Here is a 25,805-nt window from a genome sequence, read left to right on the forward strand (position 1 = left end):
CTTGCACCTCACTCCCGGGAGTAATCCTTCTGAAATGCTCAGTGTGCACACACCAGCAAATTAAAAACAAATGGGAATCATTCATCTGCCAACTTTCCACTTCCCCAAGTACGTTCACTTAAAAAATTGATCATGTAGAATGGCTATTTTAACACCAAAGAGATATGAAGGTCATCATTTTAGGATAAAAGGATAAAACCTTTAAATGGAACAAATTTAACTCAGTGAGCACCTGGCCATTCTGCCCATATAGTTATCGTTTCACCAGCGACAGGTGAACGCTGCGTCCAAGGTCCATGGTGTGGGCAGGTTTGTCACGTCCTGGGTGGGGGGCAGGGGCAGGACCAGGGCCACGACTTTCAGCGGGCTCTTTCTGGGCTCTCGGATCAGAGGGGGCCTGAGTGGCCCCGAGGGGGGCACACGCTTGATTAACAACATCTCTCCCGGGCAGGTGGTGAGACAGTCGGTAACACTGAGACCTCATGATTCTCAGGAGAGGAGAAAACACCTACAAAAATAGGCTGTCTGCCGACAGGCAGGGTAAGTGGAATCAGGAGTGTGAAAGTGTCACGTAGTTCCTGAGATCTGCAGACTCCTCTCTCTCCCCACCCCTCTGTGGCCACCACCAGCGCCGCCGCACCCTGAGGCCAGGGATTGACCCATCGGCCACATGCCAGAGGCCCCCTGGCCCATGCCCCAGCTCTGTGCCACCCAGCAAGAGAATTCTCTTTTTCGTCATTTTTTTTTTCAATCAACCAGCATGCCCCAAACACTGATGCATGTGTGTCAGGGACAGGCAGGTGGAAAATTAGTCCCCTGCCATGGGGAAGGCACCCACCAGGGGAACAGTTGCCTGTGGCAGAGATGCAGAAACACCCCAACGTCAGCAAGGGGCATGCTGTGAAGCGCTGAATGAGCAGTGGTAGTAGCAGCCCCTCACAGGCACAGCCCCGTACAGTTTATAAAGAGCCCTCACCTGCCTGCGACCGTAGACCCTCACAACAGCCTGGTGTAGAGGGTATGATCCAGCCCATCTTGCAGACTAGTAAACTGAGGGCCAGAAATAGCAGTGTGGTCGAGTGGGATGGGCTGAGGGCCGTGAGCAGAGCGGTTAGAGGGGAGTTTCGGCTGAGACCAGGTACTGGAGTAAGTTGTGCTGCAGACGGCCCAGCGGGACTTGCAGAAAGCAGGTGGCAGAGAACATGCTAGATGCCGTTTACACCCTCCCTCACAGAGTTGGGAGTAGGGATTGAGAGTGGATTTGGGGAGAGAACATTTAGAGGGACCTGAGCCGGTGTGCGGACAAGGAGGATGTGTTCTTGTTCACCTAAGACAAGGCAGAGAGGGTGGCTTTAAGGAGACTGCTGGGAGACATTCATACGCATGCCCTGCGTAGTGCACCTGCCAGATTCCTGAGCTGGCGAGGAGTTTTGTTGGGGGCCACTCAGGAGGGAGACCCCCAGAGATGGGGGGCATCTCCACAGAGCCTGTGAAACCCCCTTGCAGAGAAGTCAGCCCGACCCTGCCAGCCTCGGGGAGGGTGCTGCAGCTTGCAACCGCCCCAGGCGGTACACGTTCCCGCCCCTTCCTCTCCTCCCCTGTCATCCAGCTTGGAGAGGCAGAAGGCACAGGTAGCCAGCTGGGAGGAAGAGGGGAAGTGGTGGGAGAAGGGAGGGAAGCCCACCAAGCACCCTCTCACCTGCCATGTGCCTGGGCTGAGAACCGAGGTGCCCAAATCAAGTTAAACGGTACACAAGATTGGGCTGTCGAATTACTAAACCCGGGCTGTTTGTCTTGCGCGAGAGCAGGGAGAAAAGCGATGGGACTGCCCCGGTTTTGTCCTCCTGTGAGATTTACAAGAGGTAATGCCCATCTCAGATCCTAGCAACAGGGCCTGGAATGCAGGAGGCATCTGGTACTTTTAGCTTCTATTATTGTTAAGAACCTTATGGGGTAGGTACTATTATTGCTCCCATTTTGCAGATGAGGAAACTGAGTTTGGGACATTCAGCAATAGGCTGCCCCAGAGGCCAAGGCTGAGCTGCCCCCGGCAGCCAGGACTTGTCTCGTGAACGTCTCTGGGCATCACCTGCATTCACCAGGAGCCAGAAGCGGCTTTGTTTATTCACATGTTGGAGCTGCGGCCTGGGGAGTGTCACCACCCAGAAGAGAGAGGCTCTAAGGAGGGTGTTTTGGACAAAATTCACACAAGCACATCTGGTGGGGGGGCTGTACATCTGCACATCTGGGAGGAGGCAGCTTTGCTTAGCGGTTAAGCTGTAGGCGCTGTGTTAGCCTGGTAAGAATCCACCCTATTATTCCGCCTGCTGCGTGACTTTGGGTGAGTTGCTTAACCTCTCTGGACCTCAGTGTCCTCCTAGGTCAGATGGGTGGCTGTGGGTTTGGTGGGCTGCTCCAGGCTTTGAGGATGCCCCATCTACCTCCCCCACCTGTAGCTGTGCTCCCCCACCCCCTGTTTTGGGCTCCGGCAGGAATTCCCTCCTTCTGTTTAAGTCCCACCCCATGGCATCCACCGGGCTGGATGCTGCGGCCAGGAGCCCTGGCTGGGCCCCTCCAATCTCAGCCCCTCCAGGACGGCCCAGAGCTGCCCCACAGGCCTGAGAGGATGCAACAGACGCCACCACGTGGTGGAGGAGACAGGCCTCCCTGGTCCCTGCACCCTCTAGACCAGGCCACTCCTACCACCTGGCCCTCGGCAGGGTCCCCTCCACCCCACTCTGCTGCCCACTCCCTGCCGAAGGCTGGGGAGAAGGGACAGCCCTTCCCTTTCCTGAGCCTCTGTTTCCCCATCTGTAAATGAGGGGCGAGTCCATATTTGCCCCTAAGCTCCTTCTCAGTTGAGAAGCCCTGCCCGGTCCTTCTCCTCTTTCAGAGAAGGGACGGGCTGGCCGCCTCTTCTGGGTGGGGCTTGCCTTTCTGCCCGACACAGTGCTGGGAGGAGCGGGGGCCAGACTCCATTGCCCCGGGAGGGAGGTTAGGGCCCCAGGGTGTCTGGGGATGCCTGAGTCATCTCAGCCACTGGCTCTGACGACAGAAGACAGGTGGCTGTCCTTTACCACCCCCCCAATTCCCCCCGGCCAGGCCAGGGTCCCCGAGTGGCAGTTCCCTGTCAGGGGTGGCCAGGAGTTCAGACAGCCCTGGGAGCCGTCCTGTCCCTCTTGGTGCCAGGTGGGGGGCACCTGCCGGGGCGGGGGGGGGTGGTCTCTGCCACAGGGATCCAAGTGTCCCTGCCCCATTTCCCCTGTGGTGCCCGGGGGGCGGGCGGGCCGGGCTGACCTCCCCGCAGGGCATCAGGTACTCACCGGGCCGCTGTGCCGCTCAGCTGCGCCCGCCCGCTGCCTCTGCTCTCCCGTGGCCGCTGCTCCTGAGTTCACAGGTTTGCAGGTGAAAACCCCGCTGTTCGTGTGGGGCTTGGAAACCCGCTCTGCTTGCCAGCTGCCGCCTCTGGGAAGTTCTCGGGTCCCTCCCGGCTCTGAGGCCATGAGGGGGCCAGGAAGCTGCCCCAGGACCCACTGGCGTCCCGGCCACAGGGGCCCCATGAAAGCGTCCAATTCCCTTCTCTCAATCTACAGAAGGGGAAACTGAGGCCCTAAGAGGGTAGTGGCCTGCTGGGGTCCCCCCTTCAGTGTCGGAGCTGAGGTGGGGATCCACACGGGCCTTCACTCACCCCCTGCCGCTGGGGAGGGAAGCTCTGAGAGCACCCGGGGCAGCCTGTCTTCCTCCCATGGCGCTGGGCCAGCGTTGGAGGGGAGGGGCAGGGAGCGGAGCGTGTGCGCACGCACATGTGTGTGGACACGTGTGAGTGCGTGTGAGTGTGTGCATGCGTTTTTATGCACGCAGAGTGGTATGCAGGTGGTGTACGTACGTGGAAAAATTTGTACCTCAGCTTCTGGGGTCAGGTTCTCACCAAATAGCCCCGAGGCCTCCGTGCAAAGTCAGGGAGACGGCACAGGACCTGTGGGCTCAAGACGGCTTGGGGAGTCATCTGGAAGGGCACAGCCTGGGCCAGCTCTCGGCTAAGCCAGGGTTGAGGGGTTGCAGTTAGGGCTGAAGTCTCTTTTCACAAATCCTTGACGCTGGGCTGCCTTGTGACTTCCTTTGCCACCGGGCTGAGGCAGAAGTGGGCATGTGTCAGCTCTGACCCGAGGCCTCAGGGGGCCTTGCCTGCTCTGCCCCACCTTGGGGCTCTGCGGCCACGCGGACCATGCCTGGGTGCACCTGCCGGCGGGGGGTGGGGGGTGAGGAGACACGTGGAGCCCGGCCTGGCCGTCCCGGCTGTCCCCGCTGAGGCCCCACACTGCAGCCAAGGCCTGCAGCGTTAGCACGTGAATTTGTACATGGGAAGAGAAAGATTGCTCACACAAAGATTAGGATAGAAAGAAGTGAAAGGTTTTATTTTACTTTCTCCTAATGAGAAAGGGCTTGACACAAGGAAGGAAGAACGGGGTGTTGGCCCTGAAGTCAAGGGAAGGCTGTAAAGGGGCAGAGGAAATTTATTGCTGTGGGCTGATTAGCAGGAGACAGCTGCGAAACTGCTGCGTTTGCTTTTTCCCTTTTTTCTGTACCGCAGGCTGATAACACAAGCGGCTGGCGGCCATCTCTCCTATTCTCAGGGAGACCGGTTTGTCCTTGGAATGTGGTTTTTGTTGGCTTAGGGGTCTTCAAAGCTGTGAAAACAAACTCCTCTTAGACAGAAGATGTTAAGCCCCGGGTGGTGGATCAATCCAAACAAAGGGCAGTTTCGTTGTGAGTTTACCCCTCTTACTTTCTGCTAGACGGTTCATGTTTCTCTGTTAGCTAGTTAGTGAGGCTGGCCTTTCACACAGGGCCTCCTAGCTGGCCTCAGCCGAATGCAAACGCGTGGGTGAGTCCGGCCAAGCCCAGATCAGACCAGGACTGCCCAGGCCACCGATACACTCGTGAGCAAAAGCACATGCTTCTTTGTGGCGTGCCACTGAGGTTTCACAGTTGTTTCGTAGTACTTCTGTGGCCACAGCTGAGTGAAGCGATCCGTTTCTTTACGGTGGCTTTATCCTTTCTCACATCAGCCACCCCACAGGCCTGAGACCAAACAGGCCATGCTGAAATGTAAGAGCCAGGAACAGCTGGAAAAATGGGAACACCAGACTCCAAGCCCAGCTCTAGGCCCTCCCGCTCCTTGCCTGCCCCAGTGCCATCCTGTTGCCCTATTTATCCCTTTCCTTGTCTTCCCTTTTGGGAATGCTGATTCTTTCCTAGTGTTTGCCAGTTTTCAGAATCTCAGGTGTGCCCTAGCAATATCCAAAGATGATCAAAGATTTTTTTTGTTTGTTTTTGGTATTGTTACGAGGCCACCTGTTTCAATCCGTTGCAGGTGTTGATGGTGTTACGACCGTGATGTCCAAATTTGTTCCTTTTATGGCTATGATTTTGTCTTCACGAGAATATCATATAAATGGAACCATACAGTGTGCAACTCTTTGAGATTGGCTTTTTCACTTGTGATAATGCCCTTGAGGTCCAAATTGTGTGTATTGAAAGGAAACTAGAATATATCACCCCTAAATATGCCAAATTATTTTGAGCCGGAGGTAATTAAGAAGCAGCAAATGCAGGAAAATCCCCCCCTACCCCCACCGTTTTCTGCCTAAAGACAGGATGTAAATTCTCCTTAACTGGGGAAGACTCTAGACTCTGATGAGCCCAGAGAGGGCACTGGAGGAGTCTGCAAACAAGCCCTCCATTAGTTTCCTTCCATATATTTGCCTTCCCACAGTTTCCCATCCTTGGAAGCCTAAAACTATTTTCCTTTGTCCTGTCATTTCTCTACAATGTCGTTCTTTGTCGAAGCTGCTGCATAAACCAGAGTTCTAAGCCACCACTTGGAGTTACTTTTCGCTGAGGTTTCTCCTGGGTGATGTGGGCTGCCTAGTTAATAAACTGTTTTTCTCTTGTTAATCTGTCTTTCTGTCAAAGAGCCGCAGCTGAAAACCTGCGATGGGTAGAGGTACAGTCTTCCCTCCCCTACAGCATCAATAGCATGTTCCTTTTCATTGCTGAGAAGTATTCTATTTCATGGATGTAGTGCAGTTTGTTTTTATATCATTCATCCAGTGAAGGGCATTTGGGCTGTTTCCAGTTTTTGGCTAAGGACATTTGGGTACAGGTTTTGTGTTAGAGTAAGTCACATTTTCTCTAGGAGAAATACCCAGGAGCAAGATTGCTGAGTCATAGGGTAGGAACATTTTTACTTTATAATAATCTGCCAAATTGTTTTCCAGAGTGGCAGTGCCGTGGACATGCCCAAGAGCCGGGCCAGAGGCTTCCAGTTGCCCTGCATCCTCACCAGCACTTGGTATTGTCAGCACTTTTTATTTTAGCCATTCTAATAGGTGTGTAGTGATAGTTCATCATAGTTTAACAGCTAACGAACGATGTTGAACATCTTTTCATGTGTTTATTTGCAACCTTCCATTCTCTTTGCTAAAGTGTCTGTTCAAGTCTTTTGGCCATTTTGTAATTAGATTGTTTTCTTATTATTGAGTTTAGAGTGTTCTTTAAATATTCTGGAAACATGTCTTTTTCAGATATATGATTTGCAAGTATGTTCTCCCAGTCTATGACTTTTCATCTTCTTAATAGGGTCTTTCACAGAGCAAATGTTTTTTTCATTTTGATTAAGTCCAATTTATTGATTTTGTTTTCTTCTGTAAATTGTATTTTTGGTGTCATGGCTAAGATCTCTTCACCTTACTCTAGGTCACAAAGATTTTCTCCTACGTTTTCTTCTAAAAAGTTTTAAGTTCTGTTTTAAATTTAGATCTATGATTAATTTAGAGTTAATTTTTGTATAAGGTATTAGGTTTAGATTGAGATTTTATTTTTTGGCCTATGAATGCCTGATTTTAGACAACAATTGGTTAAAAAGACTATCCTTCCTCCATTGGGTTGCTTTTGCACCTTTGTCAAAAATCAGCTGGTGTACTTGTGTGGGTCTATTTCCAGACACTCTCTTTTCCACTGATTTATGCCAATACTATGCTATCTTGATCACTATAGCTATATAATGTCTTAAAATCAGATAGAGTGATTCCTCCAACTTATTTTTATTTTTCAAAATTGTTTTGGATATTTAAGTTCCTTTGCCTTTTCATATATATTTTAGAGCTAGTTTGCCTATATCTACAAGGAATCCTGCTGGTATTTTTATAAGAATTGCATTCAACCTATATACGAATTGGGGAGAATTGACGTCTTTGCTATGCCCACATGCTACATCTCTGTTATTCATGTCTCCTTTTGGTTTAGCCTTCCTTTGTTTCTATTTGAAAATATAAGCTTGTGTGTATGTATAATAGCTGTAAGAGTACACAAAATTTATATTTTTCCCTTTCTCATACAAAAGTAGCATGCTGTATATATTATTCAGTACATTGCTTTTTTTTTGTTTGTTTTTTTGCTATTTTTCATTTACAAACCTATCCTGCAGATCACTCTCAGCAGACATAGAGATCATCCTCGTTCCTCTTTATAGCTGCCCAGGACTCTGTATGCGGGTGTACCACGGCTTTAGTCAGTGCCCTAGTTCTCTACTGAGGGAAATTTTGGATGTTTCCAATTTTATTTTGTGTGCTGTCTAATTTTGTGCAGTTATTAATAATGGTGCAATCAATTAGCTGAGTGGGTCCTAATAGGATTGAATGGGAAGGTCACTGCCCTGGGGCTCCCGGAGGTGGGAGCATCAGTGTGGGGTGGGTGTGCCTAGTGAGCACCGTTTCACAGCCCTCACATGTGAGTGTGTGCACGCGTGTGCGCGCGCGTGTGTGTGCGCGTCTGTGTGTGAATGTGTGTGTGTTTATGCAAGTGTGAGAGTACGTGTGAGAGTGTGTGTGTGAACATGAGTGCGTAAGAGTGTGAGTGTGTGTGAATGAGAGTATGTGTGTGTGAGAGTGTGTGTGTGCGAGTGTAAGAGGCACTGCCACCCTCTCGCGTGGCGCCAGGCATGTGGCTCCCATCATCCCAACGATGTGGCCTGTTGTCAGCTGGAGCCAGACGTCGGAGGAGGGCAGAGGGACAGAGAGAGAGGAGGGCGGGAGATGGGGGGGTGCTCTCTGTAGCTGGCTCTGTGGGCTGAAAGGTACATGCAGGGGGCGCTGCTGGTCCGTAGGGCACCTTTGTGGGAGTGAGGACAGGTACCCTTTCCCTAAGTAATAGTATCATTTAAGTGCCATTGCACAACCTGATCAGCTCCCTGTCTGGGGCGTGGGTGGGGCACGCCTTTTGCAACCCCCACCCCACACCCAGGAATGCTGGGCCACATGCACCACCAGCCGGCACCGTGCACACTCTGCACTGCTCTCCCGCCTTCTTGGGGGGAACCGTGTCAGACTTAGAGTTGGGGGCAGGGCAGGAGTCGGACCTCCACAAATTCCACGGCCCAGGCACTGATTTAGAACTGGTTTCTCAATACTGAGCACACACTAGGAGCCACGAAACAAAAACGCACCCTGCGGTTCACCCAGGTTAAAAGAAACTGAGAGCCAAGTGGAAATTATTTATGAATTTAAAAAAAAGGCATCAATAATGAACAAAAATGAAGCTTAGTAGTGAAGGGGACGGAAATGGTTGTTCGTTTCAGCCTCGCAACAGCTGTAGCGGCATGGTCACGGGGTTTCGGGGAGTAGGAAAGGTTCTGCTGCAGTGGCTCCTCCGTGTTATCAAGGCAGGCATCGCGTGTCATCTATCTCTGGGCAAAATTAGCTCTATGTTGGTATATGGGTTGAGGGAGTACATTGTTGGTGTAGATTGGGTTGGCAGGGCTGGTGGTAGCATCAACAGGGCCAGTGGTAGTGTAGACAGGGCTGCTGGTAACATAGACAGGGCCAGTGGTAGTGTAGACAGGGCCAGTGGTAGGGTTGACAGGGCTGGCAGTAGCATTGACAGGGCTGGCGGAAGGGTTGAAGGGGCCCGTGGTAGCATTGGCTGGGTTGACACCGAACACGTTTGAAAACGCCGTTGTGTTCTGAAAGACAAAGGACATGAGGCCATCATCTTCCTCTGTAGTGAACTGCAAGAATGGCCACAAAGTCTTCCCCTTCCTGTTTCCATATCCTTGGGTAGACCCTCCCTCCCTGATGTGGGACTGGGTCAAGTGACTTTCTTTGGGCAAGGGAACGATGGCAAATGTGACACAAGCAGAGATCTGCAAAATGTTTTCCTGCTGGGGCTTGCTCTCTTGTTGTTCTTTCGAACACTGAACATAGAGAAGCCTGGGCTGGCCCCCTACATAGTGCGAGACAAGTGGCCCGGTTGTCTCTGTTGACAGCCAGCTTGCCAAAGGCCAACATGCAAGTGAGACCATCCCCGATCATCCAGCCTGGGCAACTCAGAACCAACTTCAGACTCATGGCGAGCCCAGCAGAGGTGAGCAGACCCAGAGAGTCTTGAGCTGAGTAAGTGGTCATTGTGTGAGCCGTTAAGCGCTGGGTTGTTTGATATGCACCAGAAGCTAATTGACACAGAAATTGGTAGTTAGAAGTGGGGTAACAAAAATCCAACACAGGCATTGGTTTTGGGACTGGGTAGCAGGTGGGGCTGGAGAAGCCGTGAGCAAGGCCCTAGCAAAGGCTGGAAAAATGGTCATTTCACTGCTGGAAAAGGCCAGAAAAGGGGAGAGGAAACCGCCCCGGCAGTCGGGAGCAATGGTCACCCAAGCTGTGTAGTGGGGGAGCACTGTCCCATTTGGAAGACAAAACAATCTATCTAATTGCTTTTGGATTTGGCTAAGGACATGGTCGGGCAGAATCATGGAAATGTCACTTGGGTGCTCCTAGCTGCATATGATAAAGTACTGAAAGAGAGAGAGCAGATAATGAAGGAATGAATTAGTTTTTTTAGTAGAGGGACTATAAAAGGTCCAGGACTTGATTAGTTAAAAAACAAGATTGTCTATTATTTCCAAGGTCCCCAACAGATAAATGATATTTGAAGTAAAACTAGGCCTGAGAACAAAGATCAAACCAAAGATGTGTCTATACAAACTTTTGTCAAGACTTTTTTTTTTTTTTTTTTTTTTGAGATAGAGTCTCACTCTGTTGCCTGGGCTAGAGTGCCGTGGCATCAGCCTAGCTCACAGCAACCTCAAACTCCAGGGCTCAAGGGATCCTCCTGCCTCAGCCTCCCGAGTAGCTGGGACTACAGGCATGTGCCACCATGCCCGGCTAATTTTTTCTATTTTTAGTAGAGACGTGGTCTCGCTCTTGCTCAGGTTGGTCTTGAACTCGTGAGCTCGAAGGATCCCCCACCTTAGCCTTCCAGAGTGCTAGGATTATTGGTGTGGGCCACCATACCTGGCCTTTCAAGACTTTTGAAAGCTACAAGGTAGTGCCTGTTAGATCCTGACAGCTAGACAGAAAGAATTCTGAGAATCTAATGAGTTTGATCCCATAGAAGCCTAATCCCAAAATAGGTGGTAGATTTAGAGAGAGGGGCATGTCTAGAACACAGTCTCAGGAGTGGCTTTTGTCAGATGGTGAGAGCCATAATCTGATATATTAAACACCCTCGGAGTTTTTAAGGAAATTGTATCAGCAAAAGGACTACCAACTTAGACCAAACATGACTGAAATTGCTTAAATTGCAAAAAGACTTTTGGGTCCCACTTTCTTAATACAGGAAGTAGGTTGAGAGAACTACTTATCTTTTTCAAGATGGAAAAGATGGGAAAAATTTCTTTCATTCTTCTTTTTTTTTTTTCTCTGAGAGACAGGTTTCCTCTTTGTTGCCCAGGCTGGAGTGCAGTGGTGCCATCATAGCTTACTGCAACCTAAAACTTCTGGGCTCAAGGGATCCTCCCACCTCAGTCTCCTGAGAAGCTGGGACTACTGGCATATACCACCGTGCCCAGTTAATTTTTTTTTCTCTATTTTTAGAGATGGGGGTCTCACAACATAGTCCAGGCTGGTCTTGAACTCCTGATCTCAAGCAATCTTCCCAGCTTGGCCTCCCAAGGTGCTAGGATTATAGGTGGGAGCCACCGTACCCAGCCTGATGGGACATTTCTTATGGAGAAAAAAAAGAAATAGTTCTGAGGGTGGAGACAAGAGGATAGAGTCAAGATGTTGGAGAACAATGGATTAGGGATCCCCTCCCAGGAAGCAGTGGAGAATAGTGGTCTGGGTAGACTTTTCTAGAGAGGCAGATTGACCCGTAATCAACAAATACTCCTGCCCCCAGGGTAGGACAATATTTGCCCCCTAGGATTTCAGAATTATGGAGCAGTGACTGTCCCGTGCTTCCTGTTCTTCCTCTTATTGAATGGGAGGGTGTACTGCAGTTACCCTGTTTTTGTCTCACTAAAGCATGTTGGATACATGGAGCATGGAACTTGTTTTTAGTTCATAGCTTTCTGGATCCATAAGACTCACATCCCCAAATACTCAGTCACATCTGGACCTGATTTGGGTCCTGGACGTCGAGCCTGACGCCATAATTGGATGGGATGTTTGAGCATCCTGGGATGGGGGTGAGTGTGTTTTACATGTTGGATAGGTGTGAGTACAACGATCAAAAATTGCGGTCTGGGGGAAGACCGTCATAGACTGCAGTACTGGCCAGACATCCTGATGTTCATGAGCCTTTGCTGGGTGGCTTTGTAGCTCCTCTCCTCAAGAGGTAGAGCTGTTTCTCCACTCATGGAGTCTAGGCTTGGCCATGTGACTGGCTTTGGCCAGCGAGACAATAGAAGTGTGACACAAGCAGGGACTTCAAGCTGCTGGCCTGTCAGGGCTTGCCATGTCTTGCTGCTCTCCTCCCAGCCCCGCGCGAGGAAGCTCAGGCTAGGGAACTGGAGGATATGATGACACATGGAGCAGAGGGGACCTATTCCACTAAGGCCCCTTTAGGCCACCCAAGCCCAAGCCTACTTGCGGCTGGATGCACATGCAAGAGTGAGTCCATCTGAGACCAGCAGAAGAGCTGCCCACCCGTCATAACCCCAACTGATGATGCTCAGAATCAACAGCTAAATAATTGGTTGCTGTTTTAGGTGGCTAAGTTTTGGGGTAGTTTGTTATGCAGAAAACACTGAGACACCCTCTTTCAGGCCTCACTTCTCCCCATCTGTGGGCACCTCTTGCTACAGCCCCTCAGAGCACGCTCTGATTCCTGGAACAGAGCCCAACACTTACCCCAAATTTCTTGCAGCAGACAGCCTGGCACCCAAAATGTGAGACCACACATGTGAGGATGAACTCCAGGAGGGCGAAGGGGAGGAGACCACCAGGAATTGCCTTTACATGCACCTAGAGGCAGAGAGGAATAGGAGGCTTTTTGTCCTTGGGTTTGACTGTCTGGGTGACAGTTCACATGTGGAGGGGTCCTCTTAGGCAAGCACCACATGTCTCATCTGGAAGGCCCGAGACCCTCTTGGCATGGGGCACCTTGGGGCAGATGCTAGGGGCGTCCCTCTCATACGCCCTGGCCTCACCCCCTTAGTGCACACTGGCCTGACTTCCTGCTGCCAGCACCTGCATTTCTCTGCTGTAGGGCTCTCTCTGGACTCTGGGGCACACTCCGGTGTTGGCACAACAGATTTGAAATTCCAGGGAATCAATGCCCCATGAGAGCAGCCTCTATCCATGCCTGTCAGGGTTTGGAGTGTCAATACCCCAACTCCCTTCCCTCTTAGGCTGGTGTATGCTTGCCCTCCAAAGTTAACTCCCAAAGTCTGCTTCTGGGAGGAAGCCAAACCAAGACACACCTCAACAAGCACACTAGCCAGGTAACTGTGTGTGAGGGGCTGGGTATCCTCAGCTGGGGTCAGGGGATGGCCCCCACTGGGGTCAGCATCATTGGCTCTGCCAGCCTCCTGCGATCTTGCCTGGTGCTGCCCCTTGGCAGCTTGGGAATGGGGGCCTCCAAGTGTCAGGGGCTTCTGCCATGACGGGAGCCAAGGCAGGACGGAAGGGGCCCCACAGAGCCCAGTGTGCTCCAGGCCTGGGCCCCACCCACAGTAGGCTGGGAGGTTCGGGGAGATCCCTTCCTCATCCCATATGTGCACCCTTGCTCTCTGCAGCAGAGGGTGGGGAGCGCGACGTTTGGACCAGTGCCTGTTGCAATCCAAAGCACGAATGCTACACTACACTCACATGCTCCTTCGTGACAGGGGGCCTGACTGCCGAATGACCACTTTTAGGATTTGTAGCTGTTGCTGCTCTTGATTCCCCATGACCACAATCCACCCCTTGTTGGGACACTTGGTTGCATCATGCTGGACTCCAGAGGCCAGCGCCTTGCCTGGGTTTGTGGTTTGCTGCCATGTCATCTAGACCCTGTTATACTGGGTGGATCAGGCTTCTTCTCAGGGCCTGCAGGGAGCTCTCCCCTTGGGGACAGCCCTCACCCCTGTAGACAGGTCTAAGACCCTGTGCCCTGCCAGCCTTCCCCGGCCTGCTTGGTTAGTCCTGAGCTAACGGTGGAGCAAGTTACTCTTGATCTTGTTCTTCAGGTCTCCTCAAACCTGTGTCAATGTTCCAGATGTCCTTCCCGTCTTTCCCTGCGTGCTGCCTGACTTTCAGCTGCGTCACTTTGCCTGGGGCCGCAGAAGGCTGCTTTGCCCACAAACACTGCAGACTGGGAGCTCATGCCTCTCGGGGGAGTTTTCGCTGAACGACTGAGGGAGTCGATGGACAAATACCCCAGCTCCCCTGCCCCGGCAGAGCGCAGGCTAAGGCGCGTATTGTTCACTGTCTGCCAGGGGCCAGCAGGATGAAGCTCCAGCGGTAACTTGCTTGTTGAAACCCTTTAGCATGTGGCCTCGACCCCTTGCTTGCCTGGCGTCCTCCCTCCTCTGCTGGGTCTCCTGGGATAACCTCTGAAACACGTGGCACCTGACTCCTCATCTCTGCGTCTCTTCTGGGGGCCCCAGAATAGGGAAACAACCGAGCACCAGCACCTCCTGTCTGGGTGAAAGGCTGTTCCTCCACAGTTTCCTGGGGTAGGTGATCTTGCGACTTTGAGAGTGGCGGCTGCTCAGGCTGCTGACCTGGGCGCCTGCTGCCTCCGAGCAGGAAATAGAGTAGGTATGAGGAGGGGTCAGACAGCGTCACCTCCCCGAGCCTTGGTGTCCTCACTGAGAAATGCGTTTATCATGGCTGCCTCGGAGGTCACTGGGTTTTGATAAGGGTTAAATAATTTATGGACACGGTGGTTGTCACAGGGGGATGGAATTCTGCAGCAATTCCTTCCTGCCCTGGAGCCTCATAAGCCCTCCCGGACCTTCGGAAGCATGGGGCCCTGGCAGTCGTGGATGCTCACCATCTCCAGGTGGATAGCCAGATCCGCAATGGTGAGGAGGATCCCGGCCAGGGACGTGAGCGCGCTGATGATGTTGGTGGCGATGCTGCCATTCACCTGGAGGAGACGGAGGGAGAGGAACCGGTGAGCTGAGTCTGCAACCGGCTTGTGGGGACCCCAGGAAGTCAGAGAAGAGGGACACAAGGGCAGAAAAGAGATGGTCAGGCAGGAGGAGAAGCCAGGGCAGTGAGGTGAGAAGGTAATATTTCACTCACCGTGCAGAGTCCTTTTAGGGCAGGAGCTGGATTTGTTTGAGGAAATACCTTGCTAAGCAGCGGAGGGGTAAGAAATGAGATTGAGAAGGTTGCACTGGGAAGAGACAAGGCAAGGGTGCTGAACTGCTCGGCAGAAGAAATGAGCAGGGATTCCAGGCTTGCCTTGGGAGAAGGGAGTCGGGGAGACTTGGTCCCGTGGTGGCAGGCTGGGCCCTGGGCAGGATTGGCTGGGGAAGGTTTTCAGACCCAGAATGCCTAATATTCAATTTTAAGGGATCTTTTGCTCAGTGTTGAGAGCCTGAAATCCTCCAATTACCGACTCTCCATTTCCTGCTCAAGCTGGTTCTCTTTAGGGGGGTTAAGGAGAGGGAGACAGGGAGAAAACGAAGAATAAGGGACCATGCCCCCCGTTTGGGCTGAGGCCAGGGCAGCTATAAGACACAGAGTGAGACTGAAGTTTAAGGTCCGAGCAAAAGAGGGCTAGGAGACCCCCAGGGATCGGCTGGCATCTTGCAGAGGGCATTGGACTTCCCAGAGGATGTGGAACAGGGCTTGACCCAGTCTTGTTGGGACATTAGGGACAGTGTGAGCTGAGCTGACATTGGAGTGCCAGGAGGTTTCTGCTCCTACCTAGGGGGCTGAGGTAAGGAAGACTGTGGGGCCACAGACATTTGCCTTGCAGACTGGGGATTGGTAATTGGGAACCCCTAACCCTGTCAGACAACCCAGGCCGTGGCTGACCCATGACTTTGCAATGGAAAGGCAGAAGAGAGATGAGAAGCCATGCAGAGCAGGTGCAGAGAGGGAAGAGGGACATGAGAAGGAGGGAGATGAGAGTAGGGCCACCACGGAGCTCAAAATCTATCCCAGAGCTTCTTAGAGGCTGCAGCAAAAACCAAAACATGAACACATATTAATACCATGCTGGATGTTGACACAGTGAATGACATTCCCAAGGGGCAAGAGAGCCCTGGGCCCTGTGCCCTTCACTGGGACTCTAAATTGTTCAAGGCAAATATTTCTCTCACTTTTCTAGATCTAGCCAAAGCGGAGGGTGAGAAATACCTTAAAGATGTGGCTGAAATGCAAACACATTTCTGCGTGGCCCAGGCTTGGCTTTCTGCTTAATTCAGAGCACCCATAAGTCATCGAGCTGTGGATACTCATGAGTATCCCAAAGGCTGAGTTTTTGAGTAGTAGAATGCAATAGGTAAACAGAGAACAGCTTTGGAAGCAGAGAGCTCTGGGTTCAAATCCTGGCTCTGCCATGTGCTCACTGTGTGATCTTGGGCAAGCCACCTGACCTCTCTGTTCCTCAGTGCTCTCATTTGCAGAATGGGGATAGAATTTCATAGAGTTGTGGGCACTGGATAGAATAAAGTATGTAAAAGCACTGAGCTCAGGGCCAGAGCCAGGCCACACAGCTACCTCTTTTCTCATGTTTGGTAGAGAGCCACATTCTAATATTCAGGGACCATCAAAGATGGTATTGTGACTCACCATGCAAGTGCTCTTGTCCTTTTCAGCCCATATGGAGAGGGATCCAGATATAATAAACTACATAGACAAAAACAAAACAAAACAAGAGTGAGCAGTTGTGCAGAGTGTTAAAAAAGACAACCACCTCTTCAGAGATGCATTTCTCAATCTTTAAGTTCCATACACCTTGTCTCACAAAGTGTGCAAATGTGTTTGTCTTCTCAACGTCTTTACTGTCTCGATGGTTAGGCACCCAATATACTAAATACTGTGACACTCCAACTCCTGTGTGTCTAGGCTAACACCATTCTTCCCCCTAAAAACCTGACTTTTGTTCCAGGATGCCGTAAGTCTCATTAGTATTATTTTTCGACTGACCCCTTCGAGCCCACTGCCTGGGCATATCATTGCCAGACTCACTTATGGCTGATCGGGCCTCACACTGCCCTGCGCTCCACTGTGATCACGGCAAACCAGGGCCAGGGGAGGGTGGTGGGTAGAGCCTTGGGAGGTAGGAGACCTGGGCTCCTGCTCTGCCTTTGCTGCTTGCTATGGTCCTGGACCCAGGCTGGGGGACCTAACTAGCACTTGATGCTGTGAGGCAGGTGATGGGCACGTGAACACCAGAGGCAGTAAGAACTCGGTCCTGTCATGAGAGCCCTGAGCTGAGGGGTCTGGGCATGAGACCTTCCTCCAGCACTTTCTGGCTATGAGGATGCAGTCGTAGTACCTCATCTAACCTCAGTTTGGCAAATAGGCATAGATAATGATGCCTGCCCTCTCTACCTGCAAGAGTGCCACACAGTTCAAGTGGGAGAATAAGGGTGGCATTTTCAATGGGGAGGACAGGGACACTCAGGGGTCTTACTAGCTCTCTTGAGCTGTCCCTCAAAGGAACTCATTTCCTCTGTCATTGCAGAATCCTAGAAGGCAGTAAGGCTTGGGCAGAAAGGGCAGACTTGGGGCTTGCTGGGAAGCTGCCCCAGGGCTCTTGGCAGAGGATGGGAGCAAGAGGCTGCTGTGATTGTCACACCATGTGGCTGTAGCTCAGCCCTCCAGCTGTGATTTTTTTGCCCATAGATGGGACTTGATTGTGTTCAAGGTGTCTCCCCAAGGGACAGGTATTCTTATCACTATTGTGTGGGAAAAACAATAGACCTCCAAGCCCAGGTCACCAGGGTGATAAGTTAGTTTAAGATCTGGCCAAATGTAACAAAATCTTACATTTTAAGGGCAATATTGAAAACTCCAAGTCTGTAGTCAAGGAAAAGCATATTTTATGGACCTGATCTGAATTTATCGTACTTGTGAATTTATGTTTTATATGTTAATCTTCCTAGGGCAAGATATTTGACATCTTTTGCATCTTTTTAGTCAACCAAGTATGTAGCAATCAACAGGTTTGTCAAATGAACTTCAGAAATATCAGGTCTTAAAATTACCCAATGGATTAAGGCAGTTAGTTGACATATCTGATGAACTTGTGACAGTGCTGGAGACCCAAGACATCAAAGCTGAAATTGATCTGGGGTACGTGTGGAAGGCCACCTGTCCAGGCACCGCTGCCCTGCTTTCTAGCCAGGCAATCTCCTTGAGTTACTACTATTGAAGCTGCTTCAACCTCCTCATTTGTAAAATGACCAAAGTATTAGCTCCTACTTATACTACTTTTTGTTGGGATCATTGAGATGCTGTATGAGAAATATTTGTAAATGGTGAGGTGCTTTAAAAACCTGCATTGTGATTGACCCATGTCCATTTGGAAGGGATCTTTGAACTGGATGATATGAAATCCTAAAAATGATTACCTAATCTCAGATGGCTGAGTCCAGGGGACTTAAAATTTGGCTGAAATCTATTAATGCAGGAAGTGGAGTATTAGCCAGTACGATAAGATAAGGAAACAAAATAAAAACATAGAAGGATTAAAAAGGAAGAAACGACAAGGTTATTATTAGTAGGTGATGTGATAGTCTGCACAGAAATTCCGAAAGATCCTATAAGCAAATCACTAGAATTAAGAAGAAAGATTGACAGTTTAACTAGACATAAGATCAATGTGCAAGCATTAATTGCATTTTCACACACCAGGAGTGAGCATTTTGAAAACATAATTTTGAAATATATTTACAAAAGCAAGAAGAACAAAAAAATTTAGGGAAGAATCTAAAAAAACATACATACATTGTTTATGAAGGATTTGACCGAACTTTGTTGAAAGACATTAAAGCAGACCTTAGATGGAATGACAGGCCATATTTATAGATCAGAAGAGTCAATATCACAAAGATGTGAATTCTTCCTAAATTGATATGTTGATTCAGAATGAGTTCAATCAAAACTCGATGCGATTTTTTATGGGACATGAAATTTAGATGGATGATCAAAGGCCAAGTTGAGTTTAGACACTCCTGACTGAAAAGTAAAGAATTAAAGGAAATTCTAGATACCAAGATTTGCTGTAAAGACATAGCATTTAAAACAGTGTAACATAGTTGTGGGGACAGAGAAGGAAACACATGGAACAGAATGGAGATCTTGGAAACAGACTGACACATCTACAGATCTCTGACATGTGACTGGTGGCTTTGTAGGTAAGTGGAGAAAGGACAGACCAGTTGATAAATGACACCAGGACAATTGCTTATTCACAGAGAAAAAAAACCCTGGACTTTCACTTCATAATATAAACCAGAATCAACCCCTTATAGATTAAGAATATAAATATAAAAAGAAAACTTTAAAAATTTTAGAAGAAAATATAGAAGAATATCTTTATGACTTTGAATAGGAGAAGATTTCTTAAGACACAAAAAAGATTAAACCATAACAGTTTTGACAAATTAGACTACATTAAAATTATGATTTTTCTGTTCATCAAAAAATCAAAAGATACCATAAAGAAAGTAAAAGGAGAAGTCAAAAAACTGGAAGAAGACATTTGCAGCACATAACTAACAAGGGAGAAACATGAATTATTGATGAAGAACCCCAAAGAATACAATAGAAAAAGACAAGGAACCCAATAGAAAAATGAGCAAAGAAGCAAACTGGCATTTGATAGAAAAGAAAGAGGAATGGTCAATGGATACATGAAAAGATGCTTAACTCATTGACAACCAGAGAGATGAAAGTTCAAACCACAGTGTTACACTCACCAGATTAGTGGATGTTTATAAGTTGGACAATATCAGATTTGAGGCAGCCTGTGGAGCAGTAAGAACTCATACTGCTGATGAGAATGTCGATTTCTATGAACTCTTTGGAGGACAATTGACTCTACCTAGCACAGCTGAACTGTACAAATCCCATACCCGGCCATGCTACCCTTAATGGCAGTCTAGAGAAGTACTTCTCAAACTTTAAAGCATACAAGAATCCCCTGGAGATCTTGCTAAAATTCACATTCAATGGGCAAGATTCTGCATGCCTCACAAGCTGTCAGGTGAGGCTGCTGGTCCAAGGACCACACTTTGAGTAGCGAGGGTTGGTCGACCTGTGCTTGTTTATCTTTTTCACAAATAGATTTCCTTACAGCCGCCCTCCTAGGAGCTCCAGGGAAGTCTCCATGCAGTTAGATGCAACTGACAGGGGAGTTCTGGTTTCCTCAAGCCCCACCTGGCTGTGGCATGGTATCTCAGGGCACACCTAGGGCCACGCACCGCATGCTAGCCTGGGTGGTCCTGCCCACATGGTCTAGGAAGCACACGCGAGCAGTCACAGGGGCATAGTCTGTATTGCACAAAACTACAGGCAATCCAAATGTTGGTCAACAGGAGAATGGATAAATACATTATAGTGTGATACTATATGTTAGTGAAAACGAATGAACAGCTGCTTGCAGCACAGATGAATCTCCCAAATGAAATGTCCAGTGGAGGAAAAAGCTAGCGGCATACAGATATAGCATGATTCCATTTATATGAGTTTGCAAATATGCACAACCAAGCCATGCATTGTGTAGTGTTGTATGTGGTTGGACTACAAGAAAAGGCAAGGGAATGATGAACACAAACTTGAAAATAGTGGTTGCCTCGGGGCAGGGAGAGGATACTCTTACAGATTTTATTTATATAACTGTTGGTGTTGCATTGTTTTTTAAGTTAGGTGCTGGATACTGGATGCTCATTTTTTAAAAATTTAATTTTTTATTATTTTTATTATTCATTTATTTATTTTTGAGACAGAGTCTCACTTTGTTGCCCAGGCTAGAGTGAGTGCCGGGGCATCAGCCTAGCTCACAGCAACCTCAAACTCCTGGGCTCAAGCAATCCTCCTGCCTCAGCCTCCCGAGTAGCTGGGACTACAGGCATGTGCCACCATGCCCGGCTAATTTTTTTCTATATATTTTTCTATATATATTAGTTAGCCAATTAATTTCTTTCTATTTATAGTAGAGACGGGGTCTTGCTGTTGCTCAGGCTGGTTTCGAACTCCTGACCTTGAGCAATCCACCCACCTCGGCCTCCCAGAGTGCTAGGATTACAGGCGTGAGCCACCACGCCTGGCCAATTTTTTATTATTTTTAATTGCGGTAAAATACAACATAAAACTTACCATTCACCTTCGGGTGTGCAGTGCACTGGCACCAAGCAAATTCACATTGCTCTGCGATACCACCACCATCCTCCTCCAAAATGCCTTTCATTGTCCCAGACTGAAACTCTGTCCCCATTAAACACTAACTCCCCACTACCCCCTTTCCCCAGTCCCTGGGAAAACCACCGTGCTACTTTCTGTCGCTATGAATTTGACTATTCTAGGTACCTCATCTAAGTGGCATCATACGCGTGGGTGTTCATTTTATTATTGTTATTTAAACTCTACAACATTATACACACCCAGTGGTGTGCCAACAAACATTTAACACCCACCTTGTGAGGCGGCAGGGGTTCAGGGAAAGGCCCTGATTCGGAGCATTTGTTAATTTTCACAGTGTATACATACCCAGGATGGCCAGTTTCCTGCTACCAAATGGCTTGACAGCCCTTTTACATGATGCCTGAAAATGTTATAATTAGCTCTCATGCGTGGTAGGTAGATGCTGTCTCTAGCACACAACTTTATGCACTCTGAGTTGCATACGTGCTGTTTCATAAAAAGAGAACCCAGAGAGAGTGGAATAGTTAAAGCACAGGGTTCCGAATGGGCTGGGGGGTGCAGCCAGGGCACGGGGTGGCGGTCGGGTCCTTGACCCTTTGCTACACCTGCAGAGTGAGGTGGCTCTAGGCTATGCCGGTCATATTACTGGGAATGGGATCCCATGCTCCTTATTCCTCTGCTTTCTTTGAGTCCCCTGCTGGTGCCCCAGGAAGGAGACCACATGGCCTTGTACTCACGGACAGTCCTCCCCAGACCGGGTACCCCGACATCCCAGTCATCGTTCGATTGATATACAACGCAGGGTTGATCGCAGCGAAAAAGTGCGTCAGGCCGATGAGGATCTGGACAGCCTGCCGGGGAGAAAAGTCACCGTGAGAGAACAGACGCGGGTGGGGGCCGGAGGGCTGTGCAGCTGCACTCTGCAGCCCCAGATGCACCCCAGAATCTCCCCAGGTGTGACTGGATTGGGACTGCCCGCAGACCAACTGGGTCAAAATCTCTGGGGGTGGGGTCCCTGCCTGGGTCTCTTCCTAAAGCTGCACAGGTGGCGCTGATGTGCACTCAGGGTCGACAACCACAGGCAAGTGGAAAAGGGGTGACTGTTTAGCACGCAGGAAGAAAGAAACATCTGCCCCTCAAACCGATCCCACAGGCGTGCAGAGATAGGCCGGGCTGGGGCACCAAGCCTGGGCATTGGCGGCAAACCACTTGCGTCCTGGCTGCGGCGCTGGCCGGCCGTGTGGCCTCCGGTGAACGCCCTCTCTGTGTTGTAGTCTCTCTGTTTGCAAGTTGGCGATCCCAGCATCTGGCTCGCAGGGGCGTCGCAGAGATCAGGACTGTGTGTGAAGCTTGGAGGCCAGTTCCTGGCGTGTGGCAGGTGTTTCGATGCCCTCCATGACACCACTGCTGTCCCCACACCCCATGTCCTCTTTTCTACCCTCCTTGCAATGTGCCCACAGTGCCCCTTTGCAATGGGCACAGTAGGGGGTGCTTTGTCCCCTTCAGGGCCTGTGTCCTTCCTCCTCCCTCTGTGCTTTTCCTCCACTGCTACCTGTGTCTGAAATCTACTTATTTTACTCTCATCCTGCTGAAGTCCTATTTTCCCCTTAAGGATCAGCCAAAGCCTCTTCCTGACCTCCTCCCCATTCAAGCTGAATCCCTTCCTGTTTGGAGTCCCTACAGAATTTGCTGTCCCTGAGACCTTGGGGGTGGCATTTGGATTCTCTGGGCCTCAGTTTCTTCAGGAGTCACACGACCAGAGTAGAGAAGATGAGTTCATCTCACCTGGTCTGTGAGTCCCTGAGTTGGTGACACACCTGGATTCCACACGAGCATCCCTTCCTGAGACAACGTGCTCGATTTTGTCTGCAGGCCGCTTTGTCTGTATCCTAAGAGGCAGGCATAGTTTCCTCCCCAAAATGAAATTGTAATTCACTAAAGGTGGTCTACACTTTTGGCTTTGCATTGTGTTTGACTGGACTCCCCAGGCACTTGTGACTTAAAATAGTTGTTTTGAGAAATATTCAAATCTTTCCAAAATGCCTTAAAATAATTGGGAGCCAAAGTTAACAAGCATTTACTCAGTATTAACGCCAAAGCTAGTATTCATAATAAAAAATGGTAATACGAAATTACTATGTAACATCACATACTATCCTTACCTTTTGTAGCATTTGCACACACATTTATAATCTCCCTTGATGGTTGTGACCAGGATTTCTGTGCTTGGGACTGTTTTATAGAATTTAGTCCAAGATTTGATTTTGGTCAGTTTGGGATGCAAACAATGCCTTGTTTTTTTTGTGCCATTTCCTTGTCTATTCCTGAAGGGTCACAAGGAGGGATAGGTTGGGATGTTGGTAAGTGTGCCCCATTCCTGAATCCGTTCTCATCCTCCCGCCTCTATGAGGGAGGCTCTGTAGCGTCTCAAGGAAGCTGGTCAACTTGCACTCTTTGGGCACCCACAGCGACTTGTGCATACGACTTATGGCTATTGCCAGAAGGTTTTTTTTTTTTTTTTTTTTTTTTTTGAGACAGAGTCTCACTTTGTTGCCCAGGCTAGAGTGAGTGCCGTGGCGTCAGCCTCGCTCACAGCAACCTCAAACTCCTGGGCTCGAGTGATCCTTCTGCCTCAGCCTCCCGAGTAGCTGGGACTACAGGCATGCGCCACCATGCCCGGCTAATTTTTTATATATATATCAGTTGGCCAATTAATTTCTTTTTATTTTATAGTAGAGACGGGGTCTCGCTCTTGCTCAGGCTGGTTTCGAACTCCTGACCTTGAGCAATCCGCCCGCCTCGGCCTCCCAAGAGCTAGGATTACAGGCGTGAGCCACAGCGCCCGGCCTGCCAGAAGGTTTTGTAATTATGGCAGCTGCTACAAAATGAAGAACCTCTGTGGTCTTCAGGGATGGTACCTTGGGCACTCCTGGCAGGGTGCCTGCCATGTCGGATGGTGACTGCACGTGGATCCGGCACCTGTTGCAGGCCAGTCCCCATGCTAGGGGTGGGCCGGGTGTCCGGTGGGGCACAGGGCCGATCTGGTTTCTGCCTCAAAACTGGAACTGAATTGAGCTTTGTGAGGTGCCAAATAAAACTGGAGGAGGCAGGAAAGAGGCAGGAGCCTCCTTGGCTGAAGAAGAAATGACAAGACCCCAGAGCTGGAAGCTAGAAGGAATTTAAGAAAGAGCTTGCTAGATCTTCTCATTCTGAAGAGGAGGAAATTGAGGCCCAGAGAGGGGAGGGGATGTCCCTGAAGCCATTCAGCAAGCCTCGCGGGCCCTGAGACCTGGATCACCTGACTTCCTGGTCCCTGGTCCTTTTAGTGAAACTGCTGTTGACCTCTGGCTCTGACAGCTAGGTGGGGGCGGTTTCAGGGAGTTGGCATCCATGGGGTTGAGCTAGGCCCAGCCTCCAGAAAGTGCCTTTTGTCCTTTGCCCTCTCTATCTGTTCGCTTCCTCCTCTAAGAGCACGAGAGTTGGGCTTATGAAGTAGCCCAAACTGGAGAGAAGAAGAAATCATACTCACCCCCAATGTTTTGACCTCCTCATTTATGAACTTCTTGGGATCGAATATAGGAAATGATCCAAATGACATGTTCCATTGGAATGGGTTTGAGGTGTGTGTCGGCCCAGGGAAGACGTCCGGAGGATTCTGAGGACCTCCAGGAAGGGCCTGGAGGTTCGCTGTGCCCTGTGTGTATTGCATCCCTCCAGGTGGAGGCTGCAGACCGGCCATTCCCACTGGCTTCTGGTTCACCACGAGTGGGCTCTGTAGGTTTGCTCTTCCTGTGTCACGCTGGGGCACCGGTGATGAGGCTGGGTGAGTGGTCACCCCCAAAGGCTGCTTGTGGCTTTCAGAGTCCCCAGGGTCCTTGCACTGGATGACATGGACATTACTGGGGGCAGTGATGCCAGGCACATTGTTGGCTTTAATCGCCTGTTCGGTCATGGTGTACAGCTGCTGCAAAACACAAGAGAATGTCCATTCCTTCCTCTGACGAAACAAATCATCCATCTTATCTCACTCTTATTTTTAGTTTCATCTTCCTGAAAATAAAAACCACCTACCATGATACCATACAAAATAAGCTTCTTGCCTTCCTTGTGGTCCATGTCCTTGGGACATGCTGTTTTCTTCTTATGGGTTTGGATTTGCAAGACTAGGTTTCCTGAGGCTACTTAGCTCCTTGTAGAGCCTTTGCTGACTATCTGGGTAGTGACTTTCTTTAGGCCCCTGCAGCTGGCATTTCAATCCGCCCGCCTTGAGTTTGCTGAGTGGGCGCAGGCTACCTCCCCTCCCTGCTCCCTGTCCTGGCCATGGCTGATGGGTTTGTGGCTGGACAATTGAGCCCAGGTGGGCTGGTAGACTTTTCTTCCTGGGCATTGGAACTGGACCCAAGGACTATTGTGGGATGGGAGGCTGTGCAGAGCTGGAGGGGTCATATTTATATCGTGGGCAGGGGAATAGAGAAAACCAGTTGAAAGGGTGAAAGGAAGAAGGCTGATGAGAGTTGGGGGGGTGAGAGAAATAAAGAGGAGGAGAGAGAAAGAGAGGGAGAGGGAGAGAAGGAGGGAGAGGGGAGGGCCAGTGAGGGAGGGAGAGGGAGAGAGAGAGCCACCTTGGTTCTTGATGCTGTTTTGATTCTTGGTTCCAGGTTCTCATTAGCCCTGGCTATACTTCTGCCCTTGAAGTCTATAACTAGTTAACTAGCTTATGGATTTAATTTAATTAAGCTAGTGTGTGTGTGTGTGTGTGTGTGTGTGACTTTTCAACATTAATTGGTTTCAGAGAGAAAAAAGACTCAGCATTGCCTTTCCCAGGTTACGTGGGTACCTGTGAGATCGCAGGGGGACCGTGAACCCAGTGGACTGGGAATGACTTTCGTTTCTGACCTCTTTATAAGTCTTGTCCGTGTTGGTGTTGGGATCAGGACCAGTAGGAATTTTGCTGAATTCTGTGTGTTCATGCTTAAACCATTGTGGTTCAAGGTACTGGAGATTATGATAGTGATGAAACCCTTAAGAGCATGTGGAGTCTACGGAATCTGGAACGTTAGAGACCATTAGTAAGGGCATCACTTGGAGTAAGACCTGGGAAGTGGTCCTGATTTGACCTCTGATAAGCTGGACTTGGAGAATATCTTAATTTTT

General features: G+C 49.6%; 1 protein-coding gene across 1 annotated transcript; it reads right to left on the reverse strand.

Moving 5' to 3' along the window:
* Positions 1–261: 261 nt before the first annotated feature.
* MS4A18 (membrane spanning 4-domains A18) lies at positions 262–24,603 on the reverse strand. Its single transcript, XM_076001358.1, has 11 exons — positions 24,181–24,603; positions 21,389–21,502; positions 16,071–16,127; positions 14,317–14,412; positions 12,189–12,302; positions 8,792–9,067; positions 4,186–4,239; positions 3,324–3,587; positions 3,078–3,200; positions 2,521–2,618; positions 262–397 (listed from the first exon to the last, which is right to left on the reverse strand). Exons 1-11 carry the CDS (start codon positions 24,601–24,603, stop codon positions 262–264), a joined length of 1,755 nt encoding a protein of 584 aa, XP_075857473.1.
* Positions 24,604–25,805: the final 1,202 nt, after the last annotated feature.

Source organism: Microcebus murinus, chromosome 4, assembly GCF_040939455.1.
Source record: "Microcebus murinus isolate Inina chromosome 4, M.murinus_Inina_mat1.0, whole genome shotgun sequence".
Lineage (NCBI taxonomy): Eukaryota > Metazoa > Chordata > Mammalia > Primates > Cheirogaleidae > Microcebus > Microcebus murinus.

Bases quoted from the DNA above. Each gene is read 5' to 3' on its own strand.
- MS4A18 (XM_076001358.1), bottom strand. From the start codon at position 24,603: ATGACCGAACAGGCGATTAAAGCCAACAATGTGCCTGGCATCACTGCC. The intron at 4,240-8,791 runs GTACTCCCTCAA...CCCCGCCGGCAG, and splicing joins ACCCAATCTACACCAACAAT to GTGCACCCAGGCATGGTCCG. The intron at 3,201-3,323 runs GTGAGTACCTGA...CCGCCCCGGCAG, and splicing joins CTGAGCGGCACAGCGGCCCG to GTGCCCCCCACCTGGCACCA.